The sequence below is a fragment of the Stenella coeruleoalba genome (genome assembly GCF_951394435.1).
Source record: "Stenella coeruleoalba genome assembly, chromosome: 5".
NCBI classification, from domain to species: domain Eukaryota; kingdom Metazoa; phylum Chordata; class Mammalia; order Artiodactyla; family Delphinidae; genus Stenella; species Stenella coeruleoalba.
This window is the reverse complement of record NC_137150.1, coordinates 19,045,337-19,065,768: the sequence shown is the minus strand read 5'-3', so window position 1 is coordinate 19,065,768 and position 20,432 is coordinate 19,045,337. Positions and strand designations below refer to the sequence as shown.

At 38.0% G+C, this 20,432-nt stretch overlaps 1 protein-coding gene across 1 annotated transcript in view; it reads right to left on the bottom strand.

Annotated features, from left to right (window-relative positions):
* CP (ceruloplasmin) overlaps nt 1-20,432 on the bottom strand; it is a gene marked incomplete at its 5' end in the record, with an annotated part of 62,617 nt that overhangs the window by 17,670 nt on the left and 24,515 nt on the right. The window contains 5 exons of the mRNA XM_079921260.1: nt 1,731-1,859; nt 2,952-3,091; nt 4,603-4,810; nt 5,641-5,853; nt 7,977-8,127. Coding sequence (XP_079777386.1) covers nt 1,731-1,859; nt 2,952-3,091; nt 4,603-4,810; nt 5,641-5,853; nt 7,977-8,127 — 841 coding nt within the window. The remainder of the gene's footprint in view (nt 1-1,730; nt 1,860-2,951; nt 3,092-4,602; nt 4,811-5,640; nt 5,854-7,976; nt 8,128-20,432) is intronic.

Here is a 20,432-nt window from a genome sequence, read left to right as displayed (position 1 = left end):
AGGGACGGTCTCGGGATATGGTAAACTTTTTCCTTTTTCCTCAAGTCCTCCATCTTACCCACCCCTGTGTCCTCACCCTTTTTGTAAACAGAATGTTTCACTGAAAATGTAAAGAGTAGATTCATCACCTGAACATTTTGTCTCTTCATCTAAACTCCTATTGTCTCTTCTCCATTCCCCGCCCCAACCTGCTCTGCCATCAGTGTTTGATGCCCAAGCCCTGGGCTTGTCCTTGACTCTCAACCAACCTTTCAGCAGGTCCTTTTAGCACCACCTTTAAAATGGAACCAGAATACAATTCACCACTTCAGCTGCTTCTACCCTGGTACAAGTCTTACTAATTCTTTACCCAGATTATTGCAATAGTCCCCTAACTGAGCCTTGATTTCTGCCCTTGTCTCCTACAGTCACTTTTTCACACACCAACCCCCGGGCTGCGGGCTGGTACCTGTCCGCAGCCTGTTAGGAACTGGGCCGCACAGCAGGAGGTGGGCAGCGGGCAAGCAAGTGAAGCTTCATCTGCCGCCCCCCATCGCTCCCCACTGCTCACGTTACCCCCTGAACAGTCCCCCTCCACTGCCCCACTGTCTGTGGAAAAATTGTCTTCCACGAAACCGGTCCCTGGTGCCAAAAAGGCTGGGGACTGCCGCTTTAAAAAGTCTTCATCACTCTCCAGCTCAAACTCTCACATGGGATTTCAGAATGAAATGTAAGGTCGTAACCATGGCCTCTGATGTCCCCCTCCCTCCTACCGCATCCGGCTCCCTGACCTGCCTAGATCTCATCTCCTCACATTCTGCCCCTGTTTGCTCTGCTCTGGCCTTTGGCCATTCCTCAGACACACCAAGTCCACTTCCATCTCAGGACCTAGAATGCTCTCCCTCTACAACTCCCTGAGGCTCATTACTACTCATCATTTAGGTGTCTTCACCAGTGGCACCTCCTCAAAGAAGCCCTCCTGACCAACCCCCTACCTAAAATAACACCCTTTTACTTACTTTCTCTCATCTGCCTTAATCTTTTTCATAGCACTTTCTACAATTTGATATTATATCTATATTTATTTACTGTTTATCTTGGAAGAATGTGAGGGTAATGAAGCCAGGGCCTTTTATTTCTATTCCCTTATACTGACAAGACCAACTCTCTAGAGTAATTTATTTTTTCTCACTTGATATACTTTGAGAACTGCTAAATTACTGAGAAATGGTCCTTTCCTAGAAGCCAACTTTCCAACGAATAGAAGAAAAATATAGCTTTTATTAAGGAAAATACACATTTATGTATTTAATCTATTGCACTTATTACTCTGTATTAATTAAAGAGACATTTACTGAGTTCCTAGTCCATGCCAGATATTGGGCTAGATTCGAGGGATTTGAAATTCTAAGTGGCAGCATCTGCCCTTAGGACCCTGTCTTTGGATACAGGCATGGAAATTTTCAGCCACATGATAGATGCTGTCTGGGATGTGTTCTAGCTGAGCCTGGGGAGATCATCTCTGCTGACTCAACCTTGAGTATGTGAGCGTGTTCAGTACCGTCAGATTTTGTTCTTTACGGTTCTGTGGATTTTTTTTTTTTTGGTATGTGCATGTAGGCATATCTCTGTGTGTGCCCTCCCAACCACCTGCTCCTTCACTCTCTCTGGACGCACTCACGTGGATAACAGGTGTTTGTGGAAAGGCTGTAACGTCTATTAAAATGTACCCCTCCCCACACTGTGAATACCTGGTGCGGTTGGAGTCACTGTAGAACTCTCCGTTTTCACCCCATGGGCGTGTATTGAGTAGGACCTTGTGGCCATGTTTTTAAAGATAATATTAACTGTGTCTCCAACATCTGCATGAAGTTGTGGACCTGGCAAGAGTGAAAAGGAAGACTGGCTTATATAGCTATCAGATTGGAAGCTCTAACTCAGTAATAAAAGCAAAGATCAGGTAACTTTTTTTATTGTTAAGGATGTTGTCTTTGTCGTGTCCCCCCTGCCACCTCGCTTCATGCTGTAGTACTCTTGGATCGATACCCGGTCCCAGAGGATTCAGGATAAAAACACTAGTTATGGCTGTCTCTAAAGATGGAGACTATGGGTGCATCTCTCATCAAGAGTCCTAGGGGAGGTTTTGGCCTGAAAGTTCTAGACCTTCCTGTGAATTAAGGACAGTACTGCCTTTGAAAGGATGGGTGGGGCTACCCCACCTGTTCCTACCCTCTAGCCAATTTTAGCTTGTCTCCTGCCTGAGAGAATTTCTGTGACCCAAAAACAATGCCACTCTCCCTTGGGTGTCTTACTCACTCCAGGAACGGAGGATAAGAAAGCCCCAGGGAATTCTGTTAGTGTAGGAACACAGTGGGCTTGGGAATGGCTTCCCCTTCGCTTGATGATTTTAAAGAAAATTCCCAAGACCAGTGTTGGTGGAGTTCTTAGACATTCTGTCTTAAAGTGATTCCTGAAAAATTGAAGTCAACTTTTCCCCAGCCTTGTGCACCATAAAACTTTTCCCTTTTCCTTATTTCCTTGTTTATATGTATACTTCTTCTTAAAGTTGATCATTTACATCTTAATTTTAAAAGTAAATAGCTATGATTTTTTGGAGGGGGGAGTAGTAGAATAACAGGGAGAACTTGGTTAAGAATTTCAGTAGAAAGTAATTTCTAGCAATTTCATCAAAAATAGAGGCATCAATTTGATAAACACCAAATATATATAATTGCATTAGTACATGGGATATTATACATTGTTTCTGATAGAAGTAAGTAATATTTTCTTATGCCACATTTTTAGAAAATATAGGCTTCTCATTTTATTAAATAGATTTTGTTTTTCATTTTTATTTGAATAATGTTAATAAATGAACCAAGAAAATGAAGCCCATAGACATGGACTGACTCTCACCACATGGATTACCACATCAGCAACCCACACCCGATGAACTGGAGCTAGGGCAGTACCTAGAATTCCCAGGTGTTCTTCTTCAGGTTTTCTCTCCCCAGGAACTTGGAATGTGCTGTCAGTGAATCGCCGATACACAACTTTCTTGTACTTTGAGCCTATGTAAAATTCTTCCTTATCTAAAAATGCATTTGAAAGACTTAAAACACATACACACACACACACACACACACACACACACACACACACACACACGACTAAGGTTAGTATTTGTCTTAAGGAAAGTGGAAGTTGAGTTTTAAATTTTGAATAAAAATATATTTTTATTTAATTATGCTAGTTTTTAATATCACTGTCCCATTTGAGCAAGAAAGAATAAGACTTTATCAATAGACAGGTGTGGTAGAAAGTGTACCTAGCTAGGAGTGGAGTCATCGGAGTCCTGGCCCTGACTCTGTCACTAGCTAAAATGATGTCTAGCTGGTCATTGCCTGTCAGAGCCTTAGTTTCTTCATCCCTAAAATGAGGTATTCAAGGGGATTCCCTGGCAGTCCAGTGGTTAGGACGCTGCATTTTCACTGTGAGGGCCCAGGTTCAATCCCTGGTCGGGGAACTAAGATCCTGCAAACCACGCAGCGTGGCAAAAAAAAAAAAAAAAAAAAAGGTATTCGATGAGGTCGTCTCTAAGTTTTCTATATGGCTCTAAAATGTTATGAGTCCAGATTTCATCAATGAAGTGTTCTCTGCTTACTGCAGTATTTCTGGTCTATAGGAACAGAAATGGCCTTTTTATCCAGCCATTCCCTGATGTAAAGCTTTCATTGACTCCTAACAGCTCTGCATACTTTTAACAGTTCTATCCCAATCATTGAAATAAACTTTTACTCCCTTACAGCACAAATCACACTCACCATGGCTGTCAAACTGACCAGCTAACCACCTGCCTTGCTGTAGGTTACCAGTCATGTTGTGCACTCCAGATCTGAACACAAGCCCACCCTGATCTCTCAAATCATATCCCCAAAGGGTTAGTGCATAATGGGAGAGGGGAGAGTGCTTGGCAAAGTATAAAAGAGCTACACCTGGAAGTGTCAGGTGATGCTGCACTAAATGTATTGTTTCTGAAGCTCCAATAACCATCCTTTACTTATATTTGTTCACTGACCTCACTTTTACATTTCCACAGCATACATGTTATTGGTGGTTTTTGAAGCATATTATCCTGTAAGTTCTTAGAGAGCAGAGACCATATCTGCTGTAGTGCCCTCAAGAATTTAAAATATTCTTCCATATATAATAAATAGTTTTAAGAATGTGAAATAACTGATTACTAGACTCATAATGAAATATCTGGACTAAAGGTAAGCAACAAATAGTTGGTAAAGAAAATTATTTTAGCTCTGAATGTAGGCATTAATTTTGGTTTTAGTTTGAAAATCTGACAAGGGCACATGAGTATGAGAAGAGAGTCTAATAGAAAAGAAAGTAAGGTGAGTAACTGCAAAGAATCAAATGAGATCAATGAAAATTTTCCTGTGAGAAAATTGAGAGAAGCAGAAATGAATGAGGAGGGTCCCTAGGAAGCATTTTGTTGTTGTTTTTGTTGTTATTGTTTAATGCAACTGTTCATTGGTTTTTAATTTAGCATAATTCTTACTACTCTGAAAGAGAAAGCTAAAAACAATTGGGAATCGGAATCTGGAGAATTACTTTAGTTCTTGTAAATGATGCAGCTCCTTTTCCCATTTCCTACTTGGGGAATAATCCCATTCCACCTCCACCGCTGCGATGTAGTAGGTCCTTTCTCCCAGGTAGTGGTATGAATTCTCAGATGGCTGCCTGCACTGGTTCACAGTGTATTTTTGTTTCATGCCACCTGTGTAGTGATCAGTTGTGAGGCACTCAACATCAAAAGTTCCTGGAATGGTAAATAAAAAGGCAGTTCACCTCCTCCGAGTATTTTTACCCACCTTTCCCTATCAGTCATCAGCCCCTTTCCCTTCCCTATTTTTCTTCATAGTACGTATAACCACTTGATATACGCATTAATATACTTGTTTGTTGTCTGTCTCCCTGCATTAGAATTTCATCTCCATGAAAGCAGATACTTGATATATCTCTTTTGCTCACTGTTGTATTTACATTGGCCTAATAAAGGAAAGGTGACACTGAGCATGTCCTGCGTTTTAGTGGCATCTTATGAACCAAATAAAGCCTGAGGCAAGTTAGCATATTTTCATGTTTTGGTTAAAATTCTTTTTTGTTTTAGTTTGTTTTACTCATTCAGAGACAGTTCTGTCAGTGTCTCTGAATTTGCATGGCTAGAGTTCTAACATAGCCTATTCAATTGTAGACAACTAATTAGCCAACAGTACATCTAGGGGACAGAGACATGACAAAAAGTTTAGATGCAAAGCCTTTGTGGGAGTCATTCCCTTTCTAGTCTGATTTGCCAGCTATCTTTAAAGGCCCATAATTGAAAAGGAGACCATCTTGAGGATTTGACTAGGTTGAAATGGGAGAAACCTCAGTACACTTTTGTCACTCCCTTCCCTCCCCCCAACAAACAGGAAATGGACCTCTCTGGCATATACTTAGCTGACAATAGCCCAGACATATCTTCCAAGGGAAGGAAGAGTAGTTGGGAGGCTTGGGGAAGGGATGAGCTTATCCTCCAACACTGAATTTTAAACTGAAACCACACGAATCGATCCAACAGAAACTTGTCTTGACTTTAAAGGAATATACCTTCCGTGTCAGGCTGCATGAAGAGCCTCAGACTTGTTTGAGGGAAGAGGTTTGCTGTGTCTCTCCTTTCTCCTCTTGACAGATAAGTGTTTCCTGAAAAGTATATCCCGTGTACATCAACCTCATTTCCAGCACTGAATAAATACCACACAACTGAGTCTCCTTGGCACATGTTGAGACCAGGCTGATTCCCGTACATGAATCCATTCATGGCTGTAAAGGTTGGGAAATGATATTTTGAAAGTGGTTTAATCTTACGTCCTACTTCATGACAACCTCCCAGACTTTCCAGAGCCAACTGGGTTTATTTAATTTTTAAAAGACCCATTCAGGCCTGCCCACCCCTTTATGTCTCAGGAGTGTCTCTGCAACTCCTTGCTGTACCCAGCACTTCCAGGCAGGCCTGGGCTGAAAGACGTAGAGCTGAATGCAGGGTTCTTGAAGTTCTGGGCCCTGGGAATCTCACTGTTCTTCCCAGCGAGTCACTTCTCAGTTCTCTCAAGGGCCGTATTTGTGAGCACCAAAATGGGTGGATAATAACAGCTCTTCCAGGGCACTGTAGGCTGGGAATGTGTTTGTTGCTCTAGATGGAAAATTCTCTGATTCATCTTGAATAACAGGGAAGAGTGTATGCAGGAAGTTTCCTCTCACCGCTCTTTTTTTATTTTATAACTCTACCATCCAGTCTGATAGATCCTTTTATTTATTTATTTATTTATTTATTTTTGGTTGTGTTGGGTCTTCGTTGCTGCGCATGGGCTTTAGTTGCAACGAGCGGGGGCTACTCTTCGTTGCAGTGCGCGGGCTTCTCATTGCAGTGGCTTCTCTTGTTGTGGAGCATGGGCTGTAGGCGTGCAGGCTTCAGTAGTTGTGGCATGCGGGCTCAGTAGTTGTGGCTCACGGGCTCTAGAGCACAGGCTCAGTAGTTGTGGCACACGGGCTTAGCTGCTCTGTGGCATGTGGGATTCTCCCGGACCAGGCCTCGAACCTGTGTCCCCTGCATCGGCAGTCAGATTCTTAACCACTGCACCACCAGGGAAGTCCCTCACTGCTATTTTTAATAGATAATATTCTTGACTCCTCCAAAATCAAAAGAAGTATTTTAAAGATTGTGGGTGGTGTAACTATTATCAATCCAATTTAAAAAACATCAGTTTGTAATACAACTTTACTTTTTTTCCTTCTAGTTATAGTGATTTTCATATGTTGTCCATTAGTGGCGTGGACATTATGATCAATCAGCTTGCTATCTCTAAACTCTAACTGTATTTTATTTATTTTTTTTTAAAATTTTATTTCTTAACAGCTTTATTGAAATACAATTCACATACCATATAAGTCAACCATTTGTTTATTTATTTTTGGCAACGTCCTCGGCATGTGAGATCTTAGTTCCCCTGCCAGGGATTGAACCTGTGCCCTCTGCAGTGGAAGCATGGAGTCTTAACCACTGGACCGCCAGGGAAGTCCCTCTAACTGTATTTTAGAATTACACTAGAAGTTAATCTGATGCTGTTTCAATTAAATAAAAGTCTCTGGAAGTTGTCCTGAGGATTTAAAAAATAGTTTTAATAGTTTGTTAAAATTCCTAGGGGATTCTTACATATAGTCAAGGATGAGAATCACTGAAGTTCTTGACAGCAGAGATCATAAAAGGAGCCTGTCATTATTAAGCCATAGATGAGAAAAGCATCTAATCCAATTGCTCTCAAATTTAAGCATATATCAGAACAACCTGGAGGATATGTTAAACAGATTTCTAGCCCCACACCCAAAGTTTCTGATTCAGTAGGTCAGGGATGGAGCCCAAGAACTTGCATTCCTAACAAGTACCTGGGTGATGCTGAGGTGGCTGACCCAGGGACCACATTTTAAGGACCATGCATCTAATTGGCATATATTATATGTTTTATTATTTTGAATTAAGTGAAACGAAGATTCAATTGACTTACATGTTAAATAATCAACAGTATTACCCTTAGAGCACTATGGTATTTAATCATTTATTGAAAATTAATCAATGGGCAAAGCTATTAGTATTTTGGTTTAATTAAAAGCATTACAGGGCTTCCCTGGTGGCGCAGTGGTTGAGAGTCCGCCTGCCGATGCAGGGGACACGGGTTCGTGCCCTAGTCTGGGAAGATCCCACATGCCGCGGAGCAGCTGGGCCCGTGAGCCATGGCCGCTGAGCCTGCGTGTCCGGAGCCTGTGCTCCGCAACGGGAGAGGCCACAACAGTGAGAGGCCCGCATACAGCAAAAAAAAAAAAAAAAAAAAAAAAGCATTACATGTGCAGCACTGAAATAACTTGATATTGGTGGATGATACAGTACTTACAGTGCATCTTATTAGATTCCTGAAAGTCTTCATTTTCCTTATCCACCTGATCAGGTGCTGTTGTAAACATTCTAATATTATCATCCAGGAGTAAACTCTCATTCTCATCAAACACTGTAGGAAACAAATAGAACTCCTTGTCTACATCCTTCTGTAAATCAAAACAAGAACAGTGAGGTGAAGACAGAATAAGTAAAGCAGAAAGACTTCCATATATACAATACTATTTATGCACAAACATGCTAAAGGAAGGACAAGAACTGAAGTTTCCATTCCTGTTTGAAAATGGAGCTCACAATATACTCCTGTTGACCACCAGAATTTTGATTGGTATCTGCGTAGTAGATTTTTGGCTCAACACAATAATCTAAGCCTCTCTCTGCACTTAAAAGTTCTGACTCTCCTCTCCCTACCTTTCTGCCAGCTCTGCCAGTTTCACTTGAACCCACCCCCAAATTGTTAAAATGGGGCATTTAATTGTTAAAATGGGGCACGGGTTTTGTGCTTGTGCTAGAAATTAGGGAAGGTGCTATTCACAGTCATGAAAGCTCAAAGAATTCCTGTAAAGCAGAGCACGTGGAAGCAGATACATCTTAAGTGCAGAAATAGCCTGCAAGTGAATTGGAACAAGAATTCACACACAGATTGGTTCAAGATGGCAGAATAGAAGGACGTGCTCTCACTCCCTCTTGCGAGAGCACCAGAATCACAACTAACTGCTGAACAATCATCAACAGGAAGACACTGGAACTCACCAAAAAAGATACCCCACAACCAAAGGTAAAGGAGAAGCCACAGTGAGACGGTAGGAGAGGCACGACCACAATAAAATCAAATCCTGTAACTGGTGAGTGGGTGACTCACAAACTGGAGAACACTTATGCCACAGAAGTCCACACACTGGAGTGAAGGTTCTGAGCCCCACGTCAGGCTTCCGAACCTGGGGGTCTGGCAAAGGGAGGAGGAATGCCTAAAATCAGACTTTGAATGCTAGTGGGATTTGATTACAGGACTTCGACAGGACTGGGGGAAACAAAGACTCCACTCTTGGAGGGCACACACAAAGTAGTGTGCGCATTGGGACCCAGGGGAAGGAGCAGTGTCCCCATAGGAGACTGAACCAGACATACCTGCTAGTGCTGGAGGGTCTCCTGCAGAGGCGTGTGGTGGCTGTGTCTCACCGTGAGGACAAGGACACTGGCAGCAAAAGTTCTGGGAAGTACTCCTTGGTGTGAGCCCTCCCAGAGTCTGCCATTAACCCCACCAAAGAGCCCAGGTAGGCTCCAGTGTTGGGTCACCTCAGGCCAAACAATCAACAGGGAGGGAACCCGGCCCCACCCATCAGCAGTCAAGCAGATTAAAGTTTTACTGAGCTCTACCCACCAGAGCAACACCCAGCTCTACCCACCACCAGTCCCTCCCATCAGGAAACTTGCTCAAGCCTCTTAGCTAGCCTCATCCACCAGAGGGCAGACAGCAGAAGCAAGAAGAACTATAATCCTACAGCCTGTGGAACAAAAACCACACTCACAGAAAGACAGACAAGATGAAAAGGCAGAGGGCTATGTACCAGATGAAGAAACAAGAAAAAAACAACTAAATGAAGTGGAGATAGGCAACCTTCCAGAAAAAGAATTCAGAATAATGATAGTGAAGATGATCCAGGACCTCAGAAAAAGAATGGAGGCAAAGATCGAGAAGGTGCAAGAAATGTTTAACTAAAACCTAGAAGAATTAAAGAACAAACAAACAGAGATGAACAATACAATAACTGAAATGAAACTACACTGGAAGTAATCAATAGAAGAATAACTGAGGCAGAAGAACGGATAAATGACCTAGAAGACAGAATGGTGGAATTCACTGCTGCTGAACAGAATAAAGAAAAAAGAATTAAAAGAAATGAAGACATCTAAGAGACCTCTGGGACAACATTAAACGCAACAATATTCGCATTATAGGGGTCCCAGAAGGAGAAGAGAGAGAGAAAGGACCCGAGAAAATATTTGAAGAGAGTATAGTCAAAAACTTCCCTAACATGGGAAAGGAAATAGTCACCCAAGTCCAGGAAGCGCAGAGAGTCCTATACAGGATAAACCTGTATTTATATTATTATAAATATATATGCAACCAACATAGGAGCACCTCAATACATAGGCAACTGCTAACAGCTATAAAAGAGGAAATCGACAGTAGCACAATAATAGTGGGAGACTTTAACACCTCACTTACACCAATGACAGATCATCCAGACAGAAAATTAATAAGGAACCACAAGCTTTAAATGACACAATAGACTAATTAAATAGATTTAATTAAATAGATTTAATTGATATTTATAGGACCTCCATCCGAAAACAGCAGATTACACTTTCTTCTCAAGTGCGTGTGGAACATTCTCCAGGATAGATCACATCTTGGGTCACAAATCAAGACTCAGTAAATTTAAGAAAACTGAAATCATATCAAGCATCTTTTCTGACCACAACGCTATGAGATTAGATACCAATTACAGGGAAAAACACATAAAAAACACAAACACATGGAGGCTAAACAATACATTACCAAATAACCAAGAGATCACTGAAGAAATCAAAGAGGAAATCAAAAAAATACCTAGAGACAAAGGACAATGAAAACACAAAGACCCAAAACCTATGGGATGCAGCAAAAGAAGTTCTAAGAGGGAAGTTTATAGCAATCCAAGCCTACCTCAAAAAACAAGAAAAATCTCAAATAAACGATCAAACCTACACCTAAAGGAACTAGAGAAGGAAGAACAAACAAAACCCAAAGTTAGCAGAAGGAAAGAAATTACAAAGATCAGAGCAGAAATAAATGAAATAGAAACAAAGAAAACAAAAGCAAAGATCAATAAAACTAAAAGCTGGTTCTTTGAGAAGATAAACACAATTGATAAACCTTTAGCCAGACTCATCAAGGCAAAAAGGGAGAAGACTCAAATCAATAGAATTACAAATGAAAAAGGAGAAGTAACAGCTGACACTGCAGAAATACAAAGAATCATGAGAGATTACTACAAGTAACTCCATGCCAATAAAATGGACAACCTGGAAGAAATGGACAAATTCTTAGAAAAGCACAACCTTCCTAGACTGAACCAGGAAGAAATGCAAAATATAAACAGACCAATCACAAGTGCTGAAATTGAGACTGCAATTAAAAATCTTCCATCAAACAAAAGCCCAGGACCAGATGGCTTCACAGGAGAATTCTATCAAACATTTGGGGAAGAGCTAACACCTATCCTTCTCAAACTCTTCCAAAATATAGCAGAGGGAGGAACACTCCCAAACTCATTCTATGAGGCCACCATCACCCTGATACCAAAACCAGACAAAGATGTCACAAAGAAAAAAACTACAGGCCAATATCACTGAGGAACATAGATGCAAAACTCCTCAACAAAATACTAGCAAACGGAATCCAACAACACATTAAAAGAATCATACACCATGATCAATGACATTTATCTCAGGGATGCAAGGATTCTTCAAAATACGAAAATCAATCAGTGTGATACACCATATTAACAAATTGAAGAATAAAAACCATATGATCATCTCAATAGATGCAGAAAAAGCTTTTGACAAAATTCAACACCCATTTATGATAAAAACTCTCCAGAAAGTGGGCATAGAGGGAACCTATCTCAACATAATAAAGGCCATATATGACAAACCCACAGCAAACATTGTTCTCAATGGCGAAAAACTGAAAGCATTTCCTCTAAGATCAGGAAAAAGACAAGGATGTCCACTCTAACCACTATTATTCAACTTAGTTTTGGAAGTCCTAGCCACGGCAGTAGAGAAGAAAAAGAAATAAAAGGAATACAAATTGGAAAAGAAGAAGTAAAACTGTCACTGTTTGCAGATGATACGATGCTATACATAGAGAATCCTAAAGATGCCACCAGAAAACTACTAGAGCTAATCAATGAATTTGGTAAAGTTGCAGGATGCAAAATTAATGCACAGATATCTCTTGTATTCCTATACACTAATGATGAAAAATCTGAAAGAGAAATTAAGGAAACACTCACATTTACCACTGCAACAAAAAGAATAAAATATCTAGGAATAAACCTACCTAGGGAGACAAAAGACCTGTATGCAGAAAACTATAAGACACTGCTGAATGAAATTAAAGATGATACAAACAGACGGAGAGATATACCATGTTCTTGGATTGGAAGAATCAATATTGTGAAAATGACTATACTACCTAAAGCAATCTATAGATTCAGTGCAATCCCTATCAAATTACCAATGGCATTTTTTACAGAACTAGAACAAAAAATCTTAAAATTTGTATGGAGACACAAAAGACCCCAAATAGCCAAAGCAGTCTTGAAGAATAAAAACAGAGCTGGAGGAATCAGACTCCCTGACTTCAGACTATACTACAGTAATCTACAGTAGTATAGTAGATATACAACAGCCAGTAAAGCTACAGTAATCAAGACAATATGGTACTGGCACAAAAACAGAAATATAGGTCAATGGAACAGGATAGAAAGCCCAGAGATAAACCCACGCACCTATGGTCAACTAATCTGTGACAAAGGAGGATATACAATGGAGAAAAGGATATACAGTGGAGAAAAGACAGTCTCTTCAATAAGTCGTGCTGGGAAAACTGGACAGCTACATGTAAAAGAATGAAATTAGAACACTACCTAACACCATACACAGAAATAAACTCAAAATGGATTAGAGACCTAAATGTAAGACTGGACACTATAAAACTCTTAGAGGAAAAACACACTTTGACATAAATCACAGCAAGATCTTTTTTGATCCACCTCCTAGAGTAATGGAAATAAAAACAAAAATAAATAAATGGGTCCTAAGGAAGCTTAAGGAAACTACAAACAAGATGAAAAGACAACCCTCAGAATGGGAGAAAATATTTGCAAACGAATCAATGGACAAAGGATTAACCTCCCAAATATATAAACATCTCCTGCAGTTCAATATTAAAAAAATAAACAATCCAATCAAAAAATGGGCAGAAGACCTAAATAGACATTTCTCCAAAGAAGACATACAGATGACCAAGAAGCACATAAAAAGCTGCTCAACATCACTAATTTTTAGAGAAATGCAAATCAAAACTACAATGAGGTATCACCTCACACCAGTTACAATAGGCATCATCAGAAAATCTGCAAACAACAGATGCTGCAGAGGGTGTGGAGAAAAGGGAACCCTCTTGCACTGTTGGTGGGAATGTAAATTGATACAGCCACTATGGAGAACTGTATGGATGTTCCATAAAAAACTAAAAATAGAATTACCATATGACCCAGCAATCCTACTACTGGGCATATACCCAGAGAAAACCATAATTCTAAAAGACACATGCACCCCAATGTTCATTGCAGCACTATTTACAATAGCCAGGTCATGGAAGCAACCTAAATGGCCATCAACAGACGAGTGGATAAAGAAGATGTGGTACATATATACAATGGAATATTACTCAGCCATAAAAAGGAACGAATTTGGGTCATTTGTAGAGACCTGGATGAATCTAGAGACTGTCATACAGAGTGAAGTAAGTCAGAAAAAGAAAAACAAATATCGTATATTATTGCATATATGTGGAACCTAGAAAAATGGTACACATGAACTGGTTTGCAGGGCAGAAATTGAGACACAGATGTAGAGCACAAACGTATGCACACCAAGGGGGGAAAGCCACAGAGGGGTCGAGGTGGTGATGAGATGAATTGGGAGATTGGGATTGACATATATACACTAATATGTTTAAAATGGATAAGTAGTAAGAACACTTTGTATAAAAAGATAAAATTCAAAAATTACAAAAAAAGAAAAAGAATTCACTCAATCTCCAGCCATCTGGACATTCTCACTTCCCCTTCCCCTATCCTTGGTGAAAAATAAGGAAGCAGAAACATTATCTGGTCTATGGAATGATTCAGTAGTTGACACGAAGGCAATTGGTCTAAAGAATCAAAGCATATGAATCCCTGAGGAAAACTTATTCTCTTAAAGAAGAGAAAACTTGAGAGATTATTGCATATCTTTTTCCTGAGATCATTTTTTTGGATGAAAAACATGCTTATCAAATTTTAAAAATCCAACTAACCCGAAGGTTAGATCCTGCAGACAACTGAATCACTGATGCAGATGGTCTTAAGAAAGCTCCCATAAGTCAGAAGAAAAGATTCAAAGATGAAAAATATATACCTAGTAATGATTTTAGAGAGAAGTTATAAAAGGGTGAGACATAATAATAATAAATAATGGTGGAAATATTCACCACTATAAAGGGAAAAGACTAGAGTATTCAGATTCAAAAACCTCACTGAAAACAAGGCAAAATTAGTAATATAGAACTATACCTAAAAATGTACTGGTAAAAATTTTGGATTTCAGAGAGACAAATTTCTACAATAATCCATTTTAAAAGTTACCATGAACATTGGACTCCTCTAGTACAATAAATGTCAGAGGAAGTTAGAGTAGCAATTACATTTTTTGGGGAAAAGATTATGATTGAAAAATTCTATACAGGCAAAGCACAACAAAGTGACATTTTCAGATGTGTCAGGATTCCAGCAGGGAACTTCTATAATCACTGACATGCTGACCTGCAGAGAAAACTTCAGTAAAAATTTTACAGGTCACATTTCCTAATTATAATGCAACAAAACTGAAAATTACTCATAAAAGGACTAAAAGTAAAAAAAAAAAAATCATATTTTGTCCAAATAACTCAGATCAAAGAAGCAGCAAAATTGAATTTCTAAGAATTTAGTAAGTAATGTCCATGAGAACACTACAAGTCATAATGTATGGAATATAATTAAACATATAAACTGAGAGTCTGAAATGTTTATTTTAAGCAAAGCCAAATAAAAATAAATATTGTAAATATCTGAAAATTTTAGAAAAATACAAAGGAATGAGTTAATAAAAGCAAAAGAAATTTACAAAAATGTAAAGGTATTAAAATTCTTCCCGATTTATTTAATGCAGATAGTACAACTATGATATATCACTAAAAAAGCACACAGAATCTAAACTAATATTACTTATACCTTAGATGAGAAATTCTAAATAAAACACCATCAAATTCAACACAGAAATATATTTTAAAAAAACACATGCTCAAAGTAATATTTTTTTCCCCAGAACTGCAAGGATGGTTCAATAGGAAATTCTTAATGTACTTGGTCACACTTATTGGTCAAAGGAGAAAAGATAGGTAATAATTCAAGGAAATCTAAAAATAAATTTTTATAAAATTTGACATTCTGGCAGTAGCTGTTCCTTTTGTTTCCCTCAGAGTTTTGCAAGGCTGCCTCTTTAAAATTTAGATCTCACCTCAAATAATACTTCCACATTATCTAAACTTTAATTTCTATTCACTATCATATTACGCTGTTTTGTTTTTTTAAAACACATATCACTTTCTGAGGTTATTTTTATTTTTTGTTTGCTTATCTCCTCTCCTTTCCATGCCATCTCTCCCTTTGCCCCTTCCTTTCTGCTACACCACACATTAGAATATAAACTCTATTAGAGCAGGTCTTATTTACCAATGAATTCTGTGCCTAGCACAGTACTTTTTTTAATTTTTTTGAGCAGCTCAAGTGATTTTAAACAGAAAACACAGTGCCAGTAAACCAGAAATAGAATAAAAAGTAACAACTAATAGCCAATGTCATATTTAGTGGTAAAATAATAGAGATATTTTCATTAATCTCAGACAATAAACAAGGTACTATTTAACTTACTCTGAATATTTTATCCAATCTGAAGCCACATGGCTAATACATGAAACAACCAGGATGAGGACTTTTTTTTTTTTTTTTCTGGCTGCACCTTGCAGCTTGTGGGATCTTAGCTCTCCGACCAGGGATCAAACCTGCACTCCCTGTATTGGAAGGGCAGAGTCTTAACCACTGGACTGCCAGGAAGGTCCTCAGGATGAGGACTTTTAATAGTTCCTATAGACCTTCCTGTGTTGTCACTCTCATTTGACAAATGAAGAAAACAAAATATGTAGAGAAAAAACCTCACATTTTAAATCTCAACTCACTGAGTCTCAGCTCCTCTTCTGTAAAAATGGGGATAACAATACTTAGCCTCTTGGGTTGCTGTGAAGGTTAAATGAAGTAAAATGTACAAAAGTGCCTAAACGGAGTTCAATAAACATTAGTCTCCTTTTATTCCTTTCCAAGGTAAGCACAAGATAAAATAATGGAATTTAAAGGTAGAAAACCAGGGACTTCCCTGGTGGTCCAGTGGTTAAGAATACGCCTTCCAATGCAGGGGACACGGGTTTGATCCCTGGTCGGAGAACTAAGATCCCACATGCGGTGGGGCAACTAAGCCCGTGCCACAACTACTGAGCCTGCGCTCTCTGGAGCCCGTGCACCACAACCAGAGAAGCTCACACACCACAATGAAGAGCCCATGCACCACAACAAAAGATCCCACATGCCGCAACAAAGATCCCACATGCCACAACTAAGACCCAATGCAGCCAAATAAATAAATAGATAAAATTTTTTTAAATGGTTGTAAAAATCTTTTTAAAAAAAGGTAGAAAACCATTTTTTTCAGTAACATATTTAAAAAATTTAAATGATGGCATTACCATTTATAATAGACAAATAAAAATAAAATATCTAGGCATACACTTAAAAAAATCCAAAACCTATATAAGGGGAACTATAAAATACTCCTGAAAAACACAAAAGTAGACTTGAACAAGTGGAAAGACATATGTTCTTGTGCAGGGTTACTCAACTTTATAATAATGGCTGTTTTTCCTAATTTAATTTGTATATTTGAGACAATCCCAATAAAACACTCTCAGGATTTTTTTTTTTTCTGGAGCCAAGTAAGTTTTTACAAGGTTCATTAGAAAGAATAAGTAAGCAAAAATGGCCATTAAAATGATGAAAAAAGTGCCTTGAGGTATGGCTACAAGTCATTTAAACACATTATAGAGGCTCTGTAATTATAATAGTATGGTATTGGTGCATGAATAGATAGAGAACAATGGAATAGAATAGAAAATCAAGAAATGGACTCAATTGTGTATGAAAATTTAGTATCTGATAGAGGGGAGCATTTAAATCAATGGGCTAAAGTGTGACTTTTTAAAAAAAAATTTATTTAGGCTGCGTCAAGTCTTAGTTGTGGCAAGCAGGACCTTCATTGCCATGTGCAGGACCTTTGTTGTGACCAGCGGGCTCTTAGTTGCAGTGTGTGGGATCTTTAGTTGTGGCATATATGTGGGATCTAGTTCCCTGACCAGGGATCGAGCCCAGGCCCCTGCATTAGGAGTGTGGGGTCTTAGCCACTAGACCACCAGAGAAGTCCCCTAAAGTGTGACTTTTTAATAAATGGTGTTGAGATAACTGGATAGCCATTTAGAAAAAGATAAATTTGATCTATTCCTTAACTGTACACCAGCATAAATTCTAAGTGGAACAGAGACTTAAAAGTGAAAAATGAAACCTTACAAGTACTTGAAGGCAGAATGGGTGAATTCCTTTATAACCTGAGAGTTGTGAAAACTTTCTTAACTATGACTTGGAATCCATTAACAATAAAGGAAAAGATGATAGAAATAAAAATTTCACATGGTAAACAACAACATCCATAAGCAAAGTATAAAGGCAAATAATAAACTAAGATAAAAAATATTTACAGCTAATATCTCAAACAAAGACTTTCTATAACTAATATATAGAAAACTTCTAAATCAGTGAAGAAAAATAACCTTATAGAAAAATGGGATAAGGTTATGAACAATTCATGGAAAAGAAGTGAATATAGTTCTTAATGATTTGAAAAAATGTTCAACAACTGATAATAAGAGAAACACAAATTAAAATTACAGAGGTACTGTTTATGTCTTTTCAGACTGGTAAAAATCCCCAAATTTGGCAATACACTTATGAACTGTGGAAAACAGGTAATCTAATCTCATACTTGGTGGGAGTATAAAATGGTACAATTCCTAAGGAAGGGAGTTTAGCAATATCTAGCCAAAGAGTACATGAGTTTATCCTTTGCCCCACCAGAACCAGATTTATCCCAAAGACATGTTGTCAAAATACAAAGAGACATATGAACAAGGCTACCTGTTACAAATGTATTTGTAAGAGCAAAGACTGGAAAGAGTGGAAACACCTGCCAAATAGTGGACCAATTGTATAAACTGAGGCATGTCTACACCAGGGAGTAATATCCACTGTAAAAAAGAATGAGGAATATTTCCATATATTACAGAATAAAGACTTACAGATTATATTGTTAAGTGAAAAAAGAAAGTTAGACTATGAATACATACACACACACGTTTGTTTTTTAAATAAAATAAAAGAATTCTTTTATTCTTTAAATAAAAGAATAAGAGAGAAGAAATCAATGACACTGAAAACAGTAAATCAATAGAAAAAATCAGTGAAACTAAAAGCTGATTATTTGAAAAGATCAATAAAATCAATCAGTCTTTAGTCAGGCTAACTAAGAAAAAATGAAAGAGAACACGAATTACTAATATCAGAAATGAAATTTGGGATATCACTACAGATCCTATGGACATTAAAAGAATAATAAAGGAATACTATGAACAAATCTATGCCCATAAATTTGACAACCTACATGAAATGGATCAATTCCTTGAAAGGCACAATTTGCTAAAACACACAAGAAGAAGTAGACACTCTGAATAGGCCTGTATCTACTAAAGAAATTGAACCAATAGCTAGTAACCTTCCAGAACAGCCCAGAAGTGTTCATTGGTGAATTCTACCAAACATTTAAGGAAGAAATTATACTAACTCTCTTTAAATCCATCAGAGGACAAAAACAGAGAGAATACTTCTTATCTCATTCTAGCAGGCCAACATTACTCTAATACCAAGACCAGACAAAGACATTACAAAAAAACTAGAGATGAATAACTCTAATAAATATAGATGTAAAATACCTTAAAAAATTAGCAAATAGAATCTGAAAATGTATAAAAAGAACTATACCATGACCAAGTGGGATTTATCACAGGTACTCAAGCTTGGCTTAACATTCAAAAATCAGTTAATGTGATCCATCACATCAATAGGCTAAAGAAGGAAAGTCATGCGGTCATATCAATAGATACAGAAAAAGCATTTGACAAAATCCAACACCCATTCATGATCAAAACAAACAAGCAAACAAACCTCTTAGTAAAATAAGAATGGGGGAACTCCTCAACTTGATAAAGAATATCTACCAAAAAGCTACTGCTAAATAATACTTAATGGTGAGAAACTAGAAGCTTTCCCACTAAAATCAGGTACAAAACAAGGATGTCCCCTCTCATCACTCCTTTTCAATATCATACTGGAAGTTTTAGCTAGTGCAATATGACAAGAAAAGGAAATAAAACGTATGCAGATTGGGAAGAAAGAAACTGTCTTTGTTCACAGATCACATGATCATCTATGTAGAAAATCCAAAAGGACTGACAAGGTAACTCCTGTAACTAATAAGCAATTATAGTAAGGTTACAGGATGCAAGGTTAATATACAAAAGTCAATCAATCTCATATATACTAGCAATGAAAAGTGGAATTTGAAATTAAAAACAATACCATTTACATTAGCATCCTCCTAATGCAATACTTAGTTATAAATCTAAAAGAATATGTACAAGATCTTATATAAGGAAAACTAAAAACTCTGCTGAATGAAATTAAAGAACTAAATAAATGTTCATGGATAGGAAGACTCGATACTGCCAAGTTTCAGTTCTTCCCAACTTGATCTATAGATTCAATGCAATCTGAATCAAAATCCTAGCAAATTATTTGTGGATGCCTACAGACTGATTCTAAAGTTTACCTGGAGAGGCAAAAGGCCCAAAATAGCCAACATAATATTGAAGAAAAATGAAGTTGGAGGACTGACACTCCCCAACTTCAAACCTTACTATAACACTCCAGTAATCAAGACAGTGTGGTATTGGTGAAAGAATAGATCAATAGATCAAAAGAATAGAGAACTAAGAAACAGCCACATAAATTTAGTTAACTGATCTCTGACAAAGGAGCTAAGATAGTCTTTTCAATAAATGGTACTATAACAGATGGATATCCACATGCAAAAAAATGAATCTAGACACAGACCTTACACTCTTCACAAAAATTAACTCAAAACGGCTCATAAACCTAACTGTAAAGTGCAAAACTGTAAAACTCCTAGAAGATAACATAGGAGAAAGTCTAGATGACTTTGGATATGGCAATAGCTTTTTAGACACAGCACCAAGGGCACAATCTATGAAAGAAAGAATTGATAAACTGGATTTTATTAAATTTTATGCTCTGAAGAAAATATTGTCAAGAGAATGAGAAGACAAGCCACAGACTGGGAGAAAAATATTCACAAAGGATAC